At 31.9% G+C, this 18,288-nt stretch overlaps 3 protein-coding genes across 3 annotated transcripts; 1 reads left to right on the top strand and 2 right to left on the bottom strand.

Annotated features, from left to right (window-relative positions):
• The first annotated feature begins 1,407 nt into the window (after positions 1 to 1,407).
• Positions 1,408 to 3,563, top strand: LOC107008029 (40S ribosomal protein S10-1-like). The gene is made up of 5 exons (XM_015206916.2): positions 1,408 to 1,556; positions 1,644 to 1,692; positions 1,767 to 2,046; positions 2,165 to 2,300; positions 3,202 to 3,563. Exons 1-5 carry the CDS (start codon positions 1,554 to 1,556, stop codon positions 3,280 to 3,282), a joined length of 549 nt encoding a protein of 182 aa, XP_015062402.1. The 5' UTR covers positions 1,408 to 1,553; the 3' UTR covers positions 3,283 to 3,563.
• A 504-nt stretch (positions 3,564 to 4,067) lies between these two features.
• LOC107015454 (mediator of RNA polymerase II transcription subunit 37a) lies at positions 4,068 to 7,330 on the bottom strand. The gene is made up of 7 exons (XM_015215725.1): positions 7,151 to 7,330; positions 6,400 to 6,676; positions 6,085 to 6,299; positions 5,236 to 5,958; positions 4,976 to 5,130; positions 4,793 to 4,875; positions 4,068 to 4,680 (listed from the first exon to the last, which is right to left on the bottom strand). The coding sequence occupies exons 1-7, from the start codon at positions 7,215 to 7,217 to the stop codon at positions 4,191 to 4,193; spliced, it is 2,010 nt and encodes a 669-aa protein (XP_015071211.1). The 5' UTR covers positions 7,218 to 7,330; the 3' UTR covers positions 4,068 to 4,190.
• A 6,051-nt stretch (positions 7,331 to 13,381) lies between these two features.
• On the bottom strand, positions 13,382 to 17,151 carry LOC107010218 (formin-like protein 11). The gene is made up of 5 exons (XM_027917319.1): positions 15,465 to 17,151; positions 14,979 to 15,359; positions 14,690 to 14,880; positions 14,331 to 14,566; positions 13,382 to 14,250 (listed from the first exon to the last, which is right to left on the bottom strand). Exons 1-5 carry the CDS (start codon positions 16,634 to 16,636, stop codon positions 13,522 to 13,524), a joined length of 2,709 nt encoding a protein of 902 aa, XP_027773120.1. The 5' UTR covers positions 16,637 to 17,151; the 3' UTR covers positions 13,382 to 13,521.
• Positions 17,152 to 18,288: the final 1,137 nt, after the last annotated feature.

Genomic DNA, 18,288 nt, shown 5'->3' with positions numbered 1-18,288 from the left:
TTTTGCAGCTGATTTCAAATTATGCATAAACAATAATGACATATTTTATAGTCGGCTAAGAAGTAATTTATCAAAGGTATAAAAGTAAAGACAAATTATAGAAATACACGTCTTTTGTTTCACTTATTTTCATTATCCCTTACTATTTTTAAAAGTCTCCAAATCCCTTATTCATGCAATATATTTGAGCTGCATATTGATGTATCAAAATCGTTATTTAATATATTCGAGCTACATATTATGTATTTGAGGTAGTTTTTAATGTATCCGAGCTACATATTGATGTATCTGAGTCAGTATTTAATGTGTGTCTGAGCTACATTTTATGTATCCGAGCTAGTTTTTAATGAATCTGAGCTACATATTAATGTATCCGAGCTTCAATTATTGTATTTTTTTTAATTTTCAAGAAATTAATGTAATTAAAAACATGTTAGGGATAAATTATAATTTCATATCAAAACTATTAGATTTATGTAATTTATACAAAAAGTAATTAGGTGTTTGATTTGTGATTTATAAACCTAACATAATTAATACTCATATAAATTAGGGAAACTTTCACATATAGCCACTTAAAAATAATTAATTACTTTTCATAACTATAGTTTGATAATTACAATTTGTAGCTACATGTTATATGGCGGAGAGAGATGAGCGAGACTGGGAGAGAGAGAGAGGCGAGAGAGGGGGAAAATAGTGGGAGAAAGGTGAATTCTATATGTATATTGGATAGATAATTGTATATTATACATATGTATTTGTACATATGGCAAGAGAGATTGAGAGATGAGCGAGACTGGAAGAGGGAGGAGAGAGGCGAGAGACACGATAAGAGTGGGAGAGAGGTGAATTGTATATGTATATAATTGTATATTATTCATATACATTTGTATATAGGGCAAGCGAGATTGGGAGAGGGAGGAGAGAGGCGAGCGAGAGAGGGCATAGAGTGGGAGAGAGGTAAACTGTATATGTATATAGGTTAAATAATCGTACATTATACATGTGTATTTGTATATTCTGGCGAATTATTCATAATACAAACATGACTAGTTATACAAATTTGAAGTCAACCCACATAATTAATGTATAATGTTAGTCATGAATGCTAATTATAACAAACTAAAGCTATGATGAGTAATTAAATAGTATAATTTTTCTTTTTGTTGCACAGTATTCCCTATAAATTATGAGAGGCTGAGAGAAAATATGTATTATTTTATACCAAAAAATAGAAAATGATATAACTTAACTTTACCTAACTAATAATATACATAAGAAATATATATTTTTTTACAACTAATCCCTGATTGCATAACTAATTTATCTCATCTGTTTATGTATTCAAGGATCATGGGCCAACATAATCCACATTCTTTTATGGGCCGTTTAGGGCTTCAACTTGAACTAAGAAAAGCCCATGAAAATCCCAGACCTATCATATAAAATCTCGCAATCTAGGGTTCAAGGACAGAAAACTTTGCTGCTGAAATCGCTGGAGGCAACTGTGTGATTTCTCTCACAACTTCCCCAATCTTCTTCCAGCAGCCATGGTAATTTCTCTTCCTCTATCTGTGTCTGTGGAGGCCTTCCGTTTTCTATCGAAGTTTCTAATTCGAACTTGTCAATTTTTTTTTCAGATTATCTCAGAGAAGAACCGTAGAGAGATCTCCAAATACCTCTTCCAAGGTCAGTATCTTTGCTTTGATCTGTACGTCAATTTATAAGTTTCATTCTGATGTGATTTTTTGGTGTTGTTGTAGAGGGAGTGTGCTATGCGAAGAAGGATTACAACTTGGCCAAGCATCCGTTAATCGATGTGCCAAATCTACAGGTTATCAAACTGATGCAGAGCTTCAAATCTAAGGAGTATGTTCGCGAGACATTCGCTTGGATGCACTACTACTGGTACCTTACAAATGATGGCATTGAGTTCCTCAGGACTTACCTTAACCTTCCATCTGAAATTGTCCCGGCTACACTGAAGAAATCTGCCAAACCCCTTGGTCGTCCCATGGGTGGCCCTCCAGGCGATCGTCCACGGTAATTACCTTTTTCAGTTTCATTGATTATTTTGAAATTGAGTTTTTTGCGAGTTTGATTGATTTTCGCTGTGTACTCGTTCAAAATAACAATCATAGATATGTATCTGGTTTTTCAGTGGACCACCAAGGTTTGAGGGTGATAGGCCAAGGTATGGTGACAGAGATGGTTACCGTGCTGGACCTAGAGGTCCACCTGGTGAGTTTGGAGGTGAGAAAGGTGGCGCCCCAGCTGATTACCAGCCTGCTTTCAGGGTAATTGCTCTTTTCTTTTAAATCCTGAAGCATTTGTTTTACTTTAGTTAGCCTAATAATTGTATTTATGAGCATTGTTTTCTTGCAATTTGTAGTAGATAGACTATGTTTCTATTGATTGAATAAGTATTATCTATTTACTCTGTATTTGTTGAAACTACATGTTTGATGCTACTATATATTTGTCAAACAAGTTTCCAAATTCTAACAAAGTTCCCCTTTGAGATTCAAATGAGTTTTTCACTGTTTCCCTAGTATAAAATGGAGTCACCATATTCATCCACTGCAGCATCTAGTGGATATTTTAGTTGCCAAATAAAACCTAAAACTTGGATTAATCTAAATTTATCCAAAGATCAACTTTAATTCGTTGGTCCATCTATTGCTCCACTTCATTCTACCAGTCGGTATGTTATTTGCTTCAGATTAATTGTTGCCTACAGCTTAGTTGCTCGGACTCCGTAAATGTTGTTGTACCATTGTTGGATTGTCTAAAAAGTCACTACTTTGGAAGAGACCAAGCAACAGTAGGTCTATAAAGATATTAGACAGTGAAATACAGCAAAGCAGAGAAGTGAGTTGCTGATTGTTGATTTGGGTTCTCGTACCTACTGCCATAAATGGGGTTTGTAGTCCCGTGGGAGAACCTAGCTGTCACAAGTCAGCTTTACCTGTTAAGAAAAGTATATTTGGTCTAAACTTAAGTAATCTGCTACATTTTTCTTCTCAATATGCCTTGTTGTTTTAAGAATTATCACTGTCTTGATACCTGAGGTTTGTTTTTCTTCACTTCATTGGTGTGCGAATAATCTGTGTTGGGGATACCTTGGTGCATGAGAAAGTATCTTAACTCATACCTTGTGTTATTTCACCCAATTCTAAACTATCATGTCACTTGTAGGGTTCTGGTGGAAGACCTGGATTCGGCCGTGGATCTGGAGGTTTTGGCGGCGGTGCACCTACTAGTTCAAACTTCTCTTAGATTGGTGCTATCTTAGACTTAGTGGTTGTTTCAGTTTTGAAATCAGATGTTGAAATCACTTGGACTTTCATTTTCTTGTTAAAACTTAATATTCCAAGCCGGGCAATTTTATCTTTGTTTATCTTTAGAGATATTAAGTTTTGTTCTGTTCCTTGTTCGTTTGTCTTTTGAGATATACTTTCAAGTTATTCCGTTGTGACAGTATCAGGCACTTTATATGTTGTTGATGTTTCTAATCTTACTATCTGTTAAATTATGAATGATATGATGAAATTGTACCATTACTGAGTTATAGGCTATGCATTTTTTCTTTGGCTATTATTTCATTACTCTAGTGACATGGCATTATTAAATTGTTAAAGGGTTGAATTAACGTGTTGCAAAAATATGGTTCCAATTCTTTTCGATATTAGTTTGTTCATTAATATTTTGTAACATCAGACTTTACGGTAGAAAGATTTTTTCGTATCTGGTATTTCCCGAGTGCCAAATAGTTACTAGTTCTATGATGTTTCGGTATTTGGTAATTTTCGAGTGCCAATTGGTACTTCTGTGTGTCAATGAGTTGCAAGATCTATTGCTTACCTCAATATGTCAAACCCGGTTATATGAATTTTCAGGTCTCCTTTTAAGCATTTTAGCTAGCTAGTATTATTATATATGATTATTATTATGTAAACAAATTGGTTTTCTATTTAACTCGAGCAATAGTTGTGCTATGCGTTAGAACCAGTTCGATTCAAACAAACGGAAGAAAAGAATGCAGGTGAAAAAAGAACTAATAATGCAGGTCGAAAAAGTACTAATAAAGATTTAAATTAAATGGCCAAGTTTACTCTACAATGAGGAAAAAAAAAAAAGAAGCTATTCATGAATGTAAAAATACAAAATAAACTAGTGTGTTCGCTCTATAATTCATCATAAGCCTCTTCCTCCTCATCTCCTGAATTTGCAGTACTTCCACCACTCTTCTCATAGACCTTCTTTATTACAGGATTGCATACATCTTCCAAGTCTTTCATCTTCTCATCATAGTCTTCCTTCTCCGCGTGTTGATTTTCATCCAACCACTCCGTAGCTTCCTTAAGAGCGCTCTCTATCTTCTCTCTGTCATCAGAATCAATCTTCTCCGCGAGCTTGTCATTGATTGTGTTCTTCATGTTGTAAATGTATGTTTCAAGCTTGTTTTGAGCATCCACCTTCTCCCTTACCTTCCTGTCTTCCTCTGCAAACTCCTCTGCCTCTTTTAACATTCTATCGATTTCTTCCTGGCTTAGACGCGACTTGTCACTAGTGATGGTAATAGATTTCGACTTCTTAGCTGCTTTGTCTTGTGCTGTTACATGTAGAATTCCATTCTCATCAACCTGAAAAGTCACCTCAATTTGTGGCACTCCCCTACAAAAGATTTTAACATCATGTTCTTGGGTCAGAAGTTCCAAAGCTCATGAAAATAATATTAAAGTTTTTTCCCCTTCCGTTTGGCTACTTCTCATTCATCAAAACTTACCTTGGAGCAGGTGGTATGCCAGACAAGTCGAAGCTTCCAAGTTCGCGACAATCCTTCGTTAAGCTCCTTTCACCTTCATATACCTAAAGGATATCCATAAGATTGTGTTAATTCTTATTTCCAAAGTAAGAACAATGACTTCAGTCTTATGTCAAACAATTGCTGAAATTCTAGCAATGTTACCTTTATTGTTACTGATGTTTGTTGGTCTTGATAGGTGGTGAAAACTTGGGTTTTCTTGATAGGTATCCTACTGTTTCTTGGAATCAACTTTGTCATAACCCCACCAACTGTCTCAATTCCCAGACTTAGAGGAGTCACATCAAGCAACAAAAGATCTGATGAACAAAAAAGGAATGTCAAAACCATGTTATGCAAACTAAAAAAGAAACATAACAAAAAGTGCTTCTGTTATATCAGAGGAAAATACATAAATTAATTACCTTTGGTCTCTTCCCCTCCTTCACCACCAAGGATTGCTCCTTGTATTGCTGCTCCGTAAGCTACAGCTTCGTCAGGATTAACACCCTTGTTAGGTTCTTTACCATCAAAGAAATCCTTCAAGAGCTGTTGCACCTTTGGAATTCGAGTACTCCCACCAACAAGCACGAGTTCATCAATATCCGTCTTCTTCAAGTTTGCATCCTCTAATGCCTTCTTGACTGGACCCATTGTCTTCTTGAACAAATCCATGTTCAACTCCTCGAATCTCGCCCTTGTTAATGGCTCGGAGAAGTCAACACCATCGAAAAGAGACTCGATCTCGATACGTACTTGGTGCTGGTTACTTAAGGCCCTCTTGGCTCTCTCACATTCTCTTCTAAGCTTTCCAAGAGCCTTCTTGTCACTACTAATATCCTTGCTATATTTCCTCTTGATCAACTTGATAAAATAGTCCATTAGTTTATGATCAAAGTCCTCTCCTCCTAAGTGAGTGTTACCATTTGTTGCTAGGACTTCAAAAACACCATTATCAATGCTAAGTATGCTAACATCAAATGTGCCACCACCAAGATCATACACCAAAATGTTCTGTTCTTTCCCTTTCTTATCCAATCCATAGGCTATAGCAGCCGCAGTCGGCTCGTTTATTATCCTAACTACATTCAGCCCTGCTATGGTACCAGCATCCTTGGTTGCTTGCCTTTGTGCATCATTAAAGTAAGCTACATAGGAACCAAATATCTCAATCAACAACAAAAAAAAGAGAACAACTTTTTCATAATCAAAGTTATAGCAATTATGTGGAAATACATGTTATCAATATCATTTTAATGTCGTTTTAAGTATACCTGGAACGGTGATGACAGCGTGCTTAATTGATTTCCCTAGATATGCCTCAGCTGTTTCTTTCATTTTCTGCAAAATCATAGCACTAATTTCCTCTGGGCTAAAAACTTTAACATCTCCCTCTTTAATCTTCACTTCTACATGAGGCTTGCCAGCTTTGTTCACAATATTAAAAGGCAACATTTTGATAATTTTCTGAACTTCTGGATCATCAAACCTACCAAAACAAAACAACACCGAATAAATCAAAGCAGAACACCAAAACAATTGCTGCTTTCACATTCAAACGATTTTCTTTAAGCTGATGAGAAACTTACTTCCTTCCAATAAGCCTTTTAACATCATATATAGTACGTTCGGGATTAAGAGCTGCTTGATTCTTTGCAGCTTCTCCAATTAACCTCTCTGTATCAGTAAATGCAACCCATGAAGGGGTGATTCTGTTTCCTTGATCGTTCGCTATAATCTCGACATTATTCTCCCCTTTGTATACACCCACACAAGAATAAGTTGTCCCTAGATCAATTCCAATCACTGTTCCAAGATTCTGTTTCTGTTTTTTCTCAGCAGCTACTGTTACTCCTAAGCAAAACTCTTCTCAAACATTACCCAAAAAAAGAAACATTCAGCAAGGTCATATGTAGTAAAATTCAACTTATCTTGAAGAACAAGAACATCAATTCGAAATATCAAGAATCTAATACAAATAAATATATCAGGAAAATTATGATCTCTTGGTACATAATAAAACCATCATTGGTGAACCCAACAAAAATTTCAACAAAAGACTATAACTTAAAAGAAAAGAACACTGATTTTATATGGGAAAGTTTCGATTTTTACTATAGCCCACGATGTGAAAACAGAGAAGATATATTGAAAAAAGCATCAGTATGAACCTAATTCAACCTCAAAAACTAGTTCATCCGCTGTAACACCTCATGGAACCCACCCTAATAATTTCAACTATATTCTAAAAACAAACTTGCGCATGTTTAAAATAACTAGAATTAAGAAGTGCAAGGGGACCAAAAACAAGAGAACTTGTAAAGATAATTAGATGATCACCTGTAGCAAAAAGAAGCAAAATCAAGAATGCTAAGTTCTTGAAATTCTTTGGACGTCTCATTCTCATTAATTGTATCGAATGCTTGTGATGTTATGATGATTGAGGGCTATTTAAAGATGAGAGTTGTGAGTGAATTTTTAGTTTGATGACATAAAACTAGAGTGTTCTCTCCAATAGAACAAGCTGTTTCTTGCTTCAATAATATTTTACACATCAATCAACCAATTACCATCAAACACGTGGGTATCCGTTCGGTTATTGAAACTCCCCGAATGTTCTTGATTTATTGAGCACCAACGATGATATAGAAAAAAAATTATAAAGCTCTTTCTGTAAGCAACATTTCTATTTATAATAATGAAAACAAAATTGAACTAGAATTAGAATATCTATTTTATATGATGAATTAGGATAACAAATCCTAAGGGGATATCATATATCATATATTATTATAAGCATGAAGCTCAAAACTTAAAAGTTGAATTACCATTTTAGCCTTATACTAAATTAAAATATTATAAAATAATTAATTAATTAAATATTAAATATGCTTAAATTATTAATTAAGTTGATTCACTTATTGTTAAAATAAATAGGAGAATGAATAGTTGTAAAAATAATTAATTATAAAGTTATTACAAAAACTTATTAGAGAAACTTTTCATTTCTCTATCTGATCGGTTTTTGGTGTAATTTTGTCATAATGTGTATTAATACCACACCTCCACTATCTCTTCATTAATATTCACACCTTCATAATCTTTCCACACTCTCAAGAAGTTGATGGCATAATTATGAGACTTTTGATTTTACTCAATGATGTCCTATAAATTGCGGTATTTGACACAACAATCTATACACTTTGAAGATATTTAGGTACAGTTTGGAAGAAATTAAAAAAAAATGTCTATATTTCTATTGTTTTTATCCTTTAGTATATATTTAAATCACTTTTAGCTTCTGTTCATAACACTGATTATTAATTTTCCTTATCTTCATTTGTTGTTTATAGAAAGGAAATGTGTACAAATTGTTAGATCTTCTAATGGAGTTTACAACGAGAGAAGGGATGTTCAAGTCTTTCCGGAGGTTGAAATCAATTTTAATTTCCGTATTATATTCATGCTTTAGATGAATTTTTTTTTTTTGTATAATTACTCTTATTTAAAAAAATTCATTGTTATCATATTAAATATCATATTTTTTTCTGTTGTTTTTAACATGTCATGAGATCAAAAGAAAATTATTAAGAAATTGCAAGCGAAGTTTGTAATTGAAGATGTTTTGATCTAATATATATACTCAACAGTTAACATAATATATCGCTAGGAGTATAAATCACATCTAACCAACCGTTTGATGCAATGCTAATTAATTTTGTTTAGCTTTGGTTGCATGTTATATTATTTTTGGTTTGACAATTTTCATTTTAAAGAAAATTATTACTTGTAGATTGTATAATGTGTTTTAGTTTCTATTTGAGGAATCAATTATTAAATAGGCAATGAGAAAATCGTCTTTTGTGATTTAAATAATAAGCTCGTACTCATGATTAAGAACTATTTTTTTCAAGCGCAATTTGAAATTTTCTATTATTCTTAAATCTCATTATAAAGAATTTTTTAATTATTTTATTTGATTAAATATAGTTCTTACAAAACATAACATGATAATCTGTTTCAATTTTAACATCTATTAGTAGTTCAATACAAACTTTATAAAATAGAAATATAATTAAAAATTAAACTAATCTAACAATTTCTAAAAATTCATACTTTAACTATGATTCTCCAAATTAACAAATCTGCAACCTGAGATGAGAGTTTTAAATAACTTTTACCGCTTTCAAGTGTTGGATCATTATGACATCATAAATATTGAAGGGGTGTCACTCATTAACGATTTTTAATTTTGTAAAGTGAAGAAGGGGGTTACAGTTTAAAATAATGAGAAATTATCTTATATCTGAGTACGAGAAATCACATTTTAAATATCTAACCACTTATAAATTTACTATAGATAAAGAAGAGGTTATTCTTATATGCACATGTATATAGATCATTCTTCAATATCAAATTTCTAGCAATCCATCATCATATTGAGGGCCTTCAAAAGCAATAATTATTTTATTGCATACTAATATTATAATTTTGTGAAAGACAAAATTAAATATAATTATAATCGTAATAAATATTATATTAAATATAAATATATCATAGTATTTGTTACATCTATAGCACATATTTATTCTTTAAAATACAAACAATAAACACACTAAACATTGTGCAAGCCTAACTTAACTTGTTAAATTTTTTTAGGTTTATATATATATATATATATATATATATATATAAATGAGTCAACATAGACTAACATGAGACGCAAGGTCAGAAAATTGGAGTATCACAATTAGTAGTAAAACAAAGTAAGAAATCTCAATTAGATATATTTTATTATCTTTTAAGAAATAATACACTCATGGGTATAAGTGTGAAGCTCCAAAATGCAAAGTTGAATTACCATTGTATCCCTATAATAGTTAATTATTTTTAAATATTAGTTCATATGATATTATTAAATTATACTTACTGAAATTAATAACATAATAAAAACCAAATTCAGCTTTGAAGTGCAAATTTATCGTCCTTCATTATTGATAAGCTGAATGCACTAAAAACTATTTAATATCCTCGGAAGGTGGAAGAGTGAAAGTATTCATAATTAATTTCTAGATAAAATTTTACTAGATAAAAAAGTATACATGCATTGGAATTAATAATTTAAAAAATAAAGCAATAATGATTTAGCCTTTTAAGTTACCTACTTTTATTATGCTCTTTAAACCATTGTTATTATTTAAAAAAAAAAAAAATCTCATATTAAAGTGTTAGCCAGTTAGTCTAAAGATATCAAAATGTCACTTCTTGGATCACTTAATTTGTAACGTTTTTATCTTCTATTAGCAGATTCTCCATTTTCCTATATTATATATTATACTTTCTCATGTAATCATGTTATCTTTATTATTTTTTTTATATGAGTTTGTTATGCTCAATGTTTTATTTATCTTTATTTGAACTCATCTAAATTGTTGAATATTTCAACTACTAATAAATTTTTTAAATTTGACTTTTTTTTATGAAGATACAATTAAGAAATGACGCTAATATTTCATAGTGATGATGCAGTAAGTGAAGCAACACAGATTGAACTGTTTCAAGTGGTATCAATTTTCAGGTAATAAATCATTGTTCCTTATATGCAATTAATTATTTTTGTGTAAGTTGATATGTTCTTAATAAAATTTTGGTTTGATTTTTAAATAAAAATTATTTTATAGAAATTGAGACGGTACACTTAATTGGATTATCCAAAAAAAGAATCTTTTACACAAGGACAAGAAGAAAGACTTCTAGCTTTATCACTGCATTCATGACAATCAATGGAATATCCTACAAGACAAAAAGTTGATGTGATTTTGTACAAGTGAATCCAACTCACTAACAAAAAAATTAAAGAAAGAACAAAATGAACATGAAGAGAATAAAAATGAAGATGAAGAGAATTAATGGTGTCTTATAAGTTGATGAACCACTGTAACTTCATTATTTTTTAAATTTACGAGGAAATGAATTATTGACGAAATTTGTGAAATGTGCATATATACCTTTGGGTCGGTAACAAATGTGATTGAAAGTAGTATTTTTTCATGCATAATAGCTAATTCTTGATATATATATTGTTTAAATTTATTATTTGTACTACAAACATTGTATGAAGTATTTTAGGATAAACGTGCAACGCACGTTTTCGGGAACTAGTTTTAATTAAATAAATATAAAAAATACAACTTACTATTTCTACTGCAACTTTAAATTATTATTCCAACATTTCTTTTTTTTGTTTTCTTTAAATTAATGAGACAGACATGAAATCCCAATTCTTTTTTTTCTTTTGTTTTCCGTATAATATAGTCTCAATCTCGGTTTACAAAGCCTCTATCAGTTAAAGGGTAGAAATCCGTCTCAATTCCATTTAGGATAAATTTTTTTTTTTAATTGTAATCATATAATTAATTTGAAGAAATTATGTTTTTATAATCTCTATAAATTAATTCTCAATAAATTAATAATTTCTCTAAAATAACTTTTTTTTCCAGTCTTACTTGGGCCAATGAAAAAAATCACTAATTTCGATAAGATAATAAGATAATATATTTGTAGAAGACACTTATATAAATATATGGTCCCATTAATATCATAAATTAATAATTTTTTAAAGTACAAATATATCTAAGACAATTTAGTGAAATATGATTATATTGTGATATGAATTTTAAGAATATAGTTGAAACTCATCTCTAACTTTTCTTATCGCATCCAAGAGCTCTGGTGTTGACTTTTCGAATTGCACCATAAAATTGTGAAGAATTCTAGATACGATAAGTGTTTTCTTACTCGTATCTAGTTCCAAAGGTACAATGTCATCTTCAACTTCATCATCAACATTGCTTTTTTTCGATGATATCCACAATTTCTTCTGAACTCTAGACCTCTGAACAAGTATCACTTTCACTCGGATAATCCAACATATTATTGACATCCATTTTATTATGGTAACCGAAATCAGTAATCAAGACCTCAACTTCATGAATGACGTTTTCACAAGTAGGTTCATTCATATTCTCTGAGATTGCATCTCCAGAAATAATTTTTACAGTATCGAAAACAATTTGCTAATATCTCTTGCTGAACATTTGTTGTTCAAAACAGGAATTGCATAAGTAATAGCATCCAAAACATTGATTTTTGTTGGATCATTTTGTTCCACTCTATATCCTTCTAATATCATACTATAAATTATGTTCGATAATACATCTTGAAATCTCTTATTATCACAACATCACAACGTTGAAATTAATAAGATACAATAATTTTGATGTATTCGTTGTACTTTATGTATAATATTTTTTTTATGTAAAATCGATAAATATGATATATAAATTAGTAAGATATAATGATTTTGAGATAATAAAAATCAACCTTCATCAAATCTCAAACTATTCTATAAATTAATAAATATTAATTTATCAATTAAGTAATATCTCTATAAAATAATGAAATTTCATGGTCTCACCTATATTAATTTATAAAGGTTTTACAGTACTTCATTCTCAAAAACTGTTAAATATGTTTCTTAGTCAATTTTTTTAGTGTACACTATAAAAAACAAAAAGGTTTGAGGAGAGTTTTAAAACGAAAGGTGGAAAAGAGTGATATTTTGAAGTAAAAAATAAGAATTTATGATATTTTTCGATCAAAGATCTCTAAAAAGGACATTTGTGAACCATTTTTCACCTGGGATATCTTTTTATTTTAAAAATATTGCCAACACACAAGCTACCAACCCAAATACTAAGCTCATTTTGCAGATGGATCAAACATGAAAATTAAATAACTACTTTTGACAAAAAGATAGTTTAAGTAGGCGTTTGGTCATATTTTATCATGATTTTTGAAAAAAAAAAGTTTTTATTTATTAAGTGAAATGATATTTGAAAATTGAAAGTTGTGTTTAATCACAATTACAAATTAGAGTTGTTTTTAAATTTTTCTGAGTAGTTTAAATGGAAAAAAGTAAAGAAAACCTTTTTATTATTTATCAAATTCTTGAAAATTTTATAATTCAACTTCAACCGTGATTCAAACCAAACATATTTTTCTGAAATCAGCCCTAAAAAATATGTAAAAAGAGCCAAGGCCAAACGTCTCTAAAATATAGCTAAAGATGGTGATCTTTTCTTTATCCAGTTGAAGCTGCTGAGCTATTTTTATTGATGTTGAAAAAAGTAGTCAATATTCTTCTTGTAAATACAAATTCTGCATTGACAACTAAGTCTATGAATGTACGTCAGAAATCAGAAATCCTTAATAAGGTAAAGTGGTTCAATGATGATGTCTACTCTCTGCTTCAATTGGCCTCCAGGAATCTCAAATCTTGATTTTGTACCTTCTGATTTGTTGAAAATTTTTGATTTTCAAAATCTGATCAAATTTCATAGTCAAACAGAACGCTAGCTTAAAACTTGTACAAGATGGATGGATTGATGATCTTATTGTACACTCTTATTCATTATGACTACAAGTTATTGAGGCAAATAACTTTTAAATTCTTGATACAAAATCTTACACAACNGTCAAACAGAACGCTAGCTTAAAACTTGTACAAGATGGATGGATTGATGATCTTATTGTACACTGTTATTCATTATGACTACAAGTTATTGAGGCAAATAACTTTTAAATTCTTGATACAAAATCTTACACAATAGTTAAAAGAAGAAACATACAAAAACTATTAACACACAATCCTATCTGAATGGGGCTAGAGGGTTAGGACTATTAGGTGTTTTTGAGCTTCTAAGCTCTTTGCATACATGATCTAACATGTTCAAGAAATCTCTCACAATGACAAAAATCCTTAGAGGGTTGGATTCATCTTTGCTTACATTTCCATGGAAGTATTCTGTGACTTCTTTAACACGTAAAAGAACTCGATTCTCGTCTTCCTGTAATTCCTTTAGGCTCCTTTCTGCATAATTCAAGAATGTTGTCATTGAGTGCACAAAGTTACCATTGTTTTCAACTTCAGACAAGTCATTTGTTACTAATGCTTTTATCTTGTTCATTTCTTCAGATAGATCTGAGACTGAGGTTGCTATGACATCCAAGTCCATTGTGGCTGTTTTCTTGACATTGCATAGCTCAGTACCTAGACCAGAAACAAGATCAAGACCCATCCTTTTGTAGTCTTCCTCTCTGTCTGCAATAGTTTTAATCTTGCGTCTACCGTCTATCTTTCCCATAATGCTTTGTGACACTTTCAAGCCTTCTGATCGAATGATTTCTTGAACGACAAAATGAAGCAGTGTGGTTTTTCCATCAGTGCCTTTTACGTCGGATAGCTTAAGTAAGGCATCAAGTTTGAATGCTCTGGCTCCTCCTCTTATTGTCCCAATGTTCATCCTGTTTCCAGTTTTCAACACTGCTTCTAGCAATTTTAAGAATAGTCGACTTGATCTGAGTTCCTTGCAGGCCTCCTGAGAGAGTAAAAATGTTAACTTTAGTCATTATTATCAGAGGAAAAGTGAGAAAAGCTACTTTTTTTTTGGTTAGTTACCTCTAGCATTGAGAAAGATTTTTTGAGAAGATGAACTTCGTCATCAAATGTCTCGCGATAAAGCATGGCTTCTATTCTCAAGAATGCAAATGGCACCTTAAGCATTGCCATTACAAACTTCTCTGCTGACCCTAGTTCATTGATGTCTCCTTTATAACTTGACAGTTTGTCCTCTTCTTCTTTAGTAGGTACCATCTTAGCCAGAGCCTCCAGTTGTGGCAAAAACAATCCGTTTCCTAATAGGAAGACGTTGTAAGAGATGACAACACTTAATCTTATTAATTCCATGAGGAAGCAGAATAATGTGCAGATAAGTTGACACAAATGTGCAAAGGGAGATGAAAGTTAGAATTGCTTACCTTTTATTAGTGCTTCACAAACTTGTTCTACAGTCACACCCAAAGCTTTTGACAGTATGCTTATGTTTTGTAGTCTTTTAGGCTCAAGAACATGCTTGCTTGGAGATGGAGTTTTGCTTTTCCCTTCATCAATCTTCATAGAGTTGTGTAGATTGTACCCGAAAAGTGACTCAATCATTTCCTCATCAAATCTGCTCCACGAACGTCAATTTGTAAATGGACTGAATTGATAACGAAAATTAAGGGATAACAATATCTAACCTTTAGGAGAAAAAGGAAACACACTTACTCGAACGAGCTTGGTCTGAGCTTGTCCCAAACAGTTGATCGGTCTGGTGCAGCTCTTACTTTGTCCCAGTGAAGTGGTTTCAATTTTGGGAGTGGGCTTCCATCTTTGCCTAATGCCAATTGTTGGAAAGGCAAAGACGGTGGAGGGGGCGGGCCTTTTGAAAGACTAGCACTTCCACTTGCAAAAGGTGGAGGACAAGGTGGGGGTGGAATTCCTCCAGCAGGCTTAGCTTGATTTGGAGGTGATTGTAACAAATCATTTTCCAAAGAACTATCTGAACTTCTAGAGGATGATTCAATTTGCAATGAAGCATGACTCAAAACTTTAGACTTCATTTTCACTGAAGAAACCGTAGGCCTACAAGGAGAATGAGTACGAAATGTAGGCAAANAGGATGATTCAATTTGCAATGAAGCATGACTCAAAACTTTAGACTTCATTTTCACTGAAGAAACTGTAGGCCTACAAGGAGAATGAGTATGAAATGTAGGCAAAGGAGGCGGTGGAGGTGGAGGCGGTGGGGGTGGAGTAGACAAGTGTGTTGAGGAGGATACAGAACAAGTTAAGGTTTTTAATTCATCTTGAGGCATAATTTCTGAGGTTTCTATAAGACTACCAGCTGAAACATTGGATAGTCTAATACTAGACGAACGCGAATTACATAAAGAATGGAATAATTCTTCATCATCTGATGAATGAACTTCCTCACGAACTATTTTGTCACCACTGGCTGAGTTACAATCATTAATATCACTCTTCATTGAATCTGCACTTTCATAAACACAGACAATTTCTCCAACACCTGAACAATTATCATCATCAGGCATTGGCACACTGATTACCTGTTCTTGTTCATCTTTCTCACTCAATGTATTGTTTGCTATGTCTTCATTTGAGTCAATCTTTTCAATTACAGAACTTTTATTTAGACAAATCGATTCTGATGATTCGAGAGCAACATCTAGTGAATCAAGGTAAAAAAGGTCAGGGCCTGGATCAGAAGTTACCTTTTTCACTGAATTCTGAGAGCTACCATACCTTGATCTACATACACTTCCTGCTTCACTGCTGAACAGTGACACTGATCTAGTTGATTTCTTTCTTTGTTTCTTGAACTTTTTGCAGCCCCAAAAAAGGGCAATTGCACACAATGCAGTTGAAATCCCAACAGAAACAAGAACAGCTGTTAAAACTCTAGTACTCTTCCCTCTTCTTTTCTCCCTTACCCTGTGTGCAGCTGGGATAAAGGGATAGTGATGAGAATGTGGATGAGGATGCCTATGAACTCGCGGCACCGGCGAAGGAGCTGGTGCCTCAGGGGCAATTGATGGTGATGGAGAAGGTGAAGGTGATACTTCAAAATATGCAAAATCACCATTTCTTGGACTAAACCTACTCAGTCCAAGCAAAGTTCTAAACTTTTCCACAATCAAGATTTGCTTCCCTCCATAGATCTTCATCTTCCCAATTGGACTTTCATTTCCATCCCCATTTCTAACCATATAATGTAACTCTTTAAAACCATGAATACTATTAAAATACTTTGCAGCATTCAATGAAACATCCCTAACCAAAATATGTGTACAACAGAAAGATACAAGAATGAAAGTGATGATAAAGAGAAAATGTAAAAGAATCCTAAAACCATAATGACCCATTTTCTTGAATCAAAAATCATGAAAGAAATCATCAACCTTTATGCAAATATAAAATTTCAACCCAACATTCTTTTTTTTTTCCCCTTCTCTGTTATTAAAAATGTAATGCACCAAAGAGAAAAAAAAAAGAAATAAATCTTTATTGCTACTCCAAGAAACCCCTGAGTTGTAGCAGTTGTAGGTGTAACTGGACCTTCTTTATTTTCTCTCTCCCTCCATTAATTCTCCCTGCTCAATACTATTAATAGTAGTACATCATTTTTCATTAGTACACTTATGTTCTTGCTTACTTTTTCAAGTTTTTGTCTTTTATCTTCTCTAGTCACTAATAACTACACAACCAAGAATCAAGAATCAAGAATCAAGAATCAAGAATCAAGAATCAAAAATCAAGATATTCTTTTCTTTTTCTTTCTTGATTTGCATAAATTCAATTTAGTAGAACAGATTTATGGGTATTTTGCATTTGGTAAACTAAGGTTTTTTTGAAGCTAAAAAGTTCATAATTTTTCAATGTAAAAATGTGGTAGGGTCGAAATTGGTTGGACTTGCCATACATCATAGGAAGGTGACAATTTATTTATTTTTATTATGTGTAAGAAAACGAAACAGAAATCGTCCATCACTTTCTCATGTGATCCTCTCACATACAAATAAATTAGATATTTATGTTGTGATAAAAAGATTCAAAGGAAACAGTTTAGATTCTAATTCTGCATTATTGTATAGAGATTATAAGGTGCTGATCTCTATTAGTACTACTATATTAAATTTAAATCACAGCCGTCATACTTGTTGACACAATTTAGGACTTACTTCTTTTGCAGTCAATTCATTAACACTTTTTTTTTTGTGTCTATGTAAAAGTTTTCTATCATTTCTTAATCTACAAAAGAAGGGACAAAAAGTTCTGTTATCCAATTATTTTTTCTCTGTAATATATGTTCTCAACTAGCTTAATTATTTTTTAAAAAAAACCTAAAACTTCAAATTATTTGACAAAAAGTTGGATTTACTTGTTCACTTTTTGTTCCAAAGGACAAACAGATAGCTATACAATACTCCACTTGTTCTAGTTTATTTGACACATTCTTCTTAAAAAATGACTAACTTTGCATTTCATATTGTATTCAATAATAAAAAGATTTTATAATTTCACGAATGCTATGACAAACATGTTTAGGGTCAACGCAAATATTGTACAAGTTTTAAATATCTCATTTATATTTTTTCTGGTCTTGATTCAAACTGTGTCACATAAATTGTTATGGAGACTAATACTCTGTGCGTCCAACAATAGCTGTCCACTATACTATTTTGAGATGTGCAACAATGTTTGTCCATTTTATGAAATTTAATGGATAATTTCACACTTAGTTCCTAATTTACCTTATCATAATTATAGTCATTTCTTTATTATATTTTTCAAGACATTATATTTATTAGTATATTCAAAGGGTGATATAGTAAAATTATCATTTTATTTATAGTTTCTTAATGAGTGTGTAAAGTCAATAGTGGATAAGTATTGTTGAAAAAAGAGAATATTAAGTAAGGAAAGATGTGTTACGTGCTATCTCCAAGATGTAACCTGATAATCAGTGAATTTAATTGAGAATCATGAACTCTTAGGTTTAAACTCTACCGGAGCC

Source organism: Solanum pennellii, chromosome 1 (assembly GCF_001406875.1).
Source record: "Solanum pennellii chromosome 1, SPENNV200".
Taxonomy (NCBI): domain Eukaryota; kingdom Viridiplantae; phylum Streptophyta; class Magnoliopsida; order Solanales; family Solanaceae; genus Solanum; species Solanum pennellii.
The sequence above is the reverse complement of the archived record's forward strand: the minus strand, read 5'-3'. Positions and strand labels throughout refer to the sequence as shown.

What these genes read in the sequence shown, in the direction of transcription:
- LOC107008029 (XM_015206916.2), top strand. An exon ending in CTCCAAATACCTCTTCCAAG is followed by an intron (nt 1,693 to 1,766) that starts GTCAGTATCTTT and finishes GTGTTGTTGTAG; the next exon opens with AGGGAGTGTGCTATGCGAAG. An exon ending in ATTACCAGCCTGCTTTCAGG is followed by an intron (nt 2,301 to 3,201) that starts GTAATTGCTCTT and finishes TGTCACTTGTAG; the next exon opens with GGTTCTGGTGGAAGACCTGG.
- LOC107015454 (XM_015215725.1), bottom strand. Translation starts at nt 7,217, where the DNA reads ATGAGAATGAGACGTCCAAAGAATTTCAAGAACTTAGCATTCTTGATT. An exon ending in TTTGCTTCTTTTTGCTACAG is followed by an intron (nt 6,677 to 7,150) that starts GTGATCATCTAA and finishes ATGTTTGAGAAG; the next exon opens with AGTTTTGCTTAGGAGTAACA. An exon ending in AGGAGGGGAAGAGACCAAAG is followed by an intron (nt 5,131 to 5,235) that starts GTAATTAATTTA and finishes TTTGTTCATCAG; the next exon opens with ATCTTTTGTTGCTTGATGTG.
- LOC107010218 (XM_027917319.1), bottom strand. Translation starts at nt 16,636, where the DNA reads ATGGGTCATTATGGTTTTAGGATTCTTTTACATTTTCTCTTTATCATC. An exon ending in CTCAGACCAAGCTCGTTCGA is followed by an intron (nt 14,881 to 14,978) that starts GTAAGTGTGTTT and finishes TTCGTGGAGCAG; the next exon opens with ATTTGATGAGGAAATGATTG. An exon ending in AATCTTTCTCAATGCTAGAG is followed by an intron (nt 14,251 to 14,330) that starts GTAACTAACCAA and finishes TTACTCTCTCAG; the next exon opens with GAGGCCTGCAAGGAACTCAG.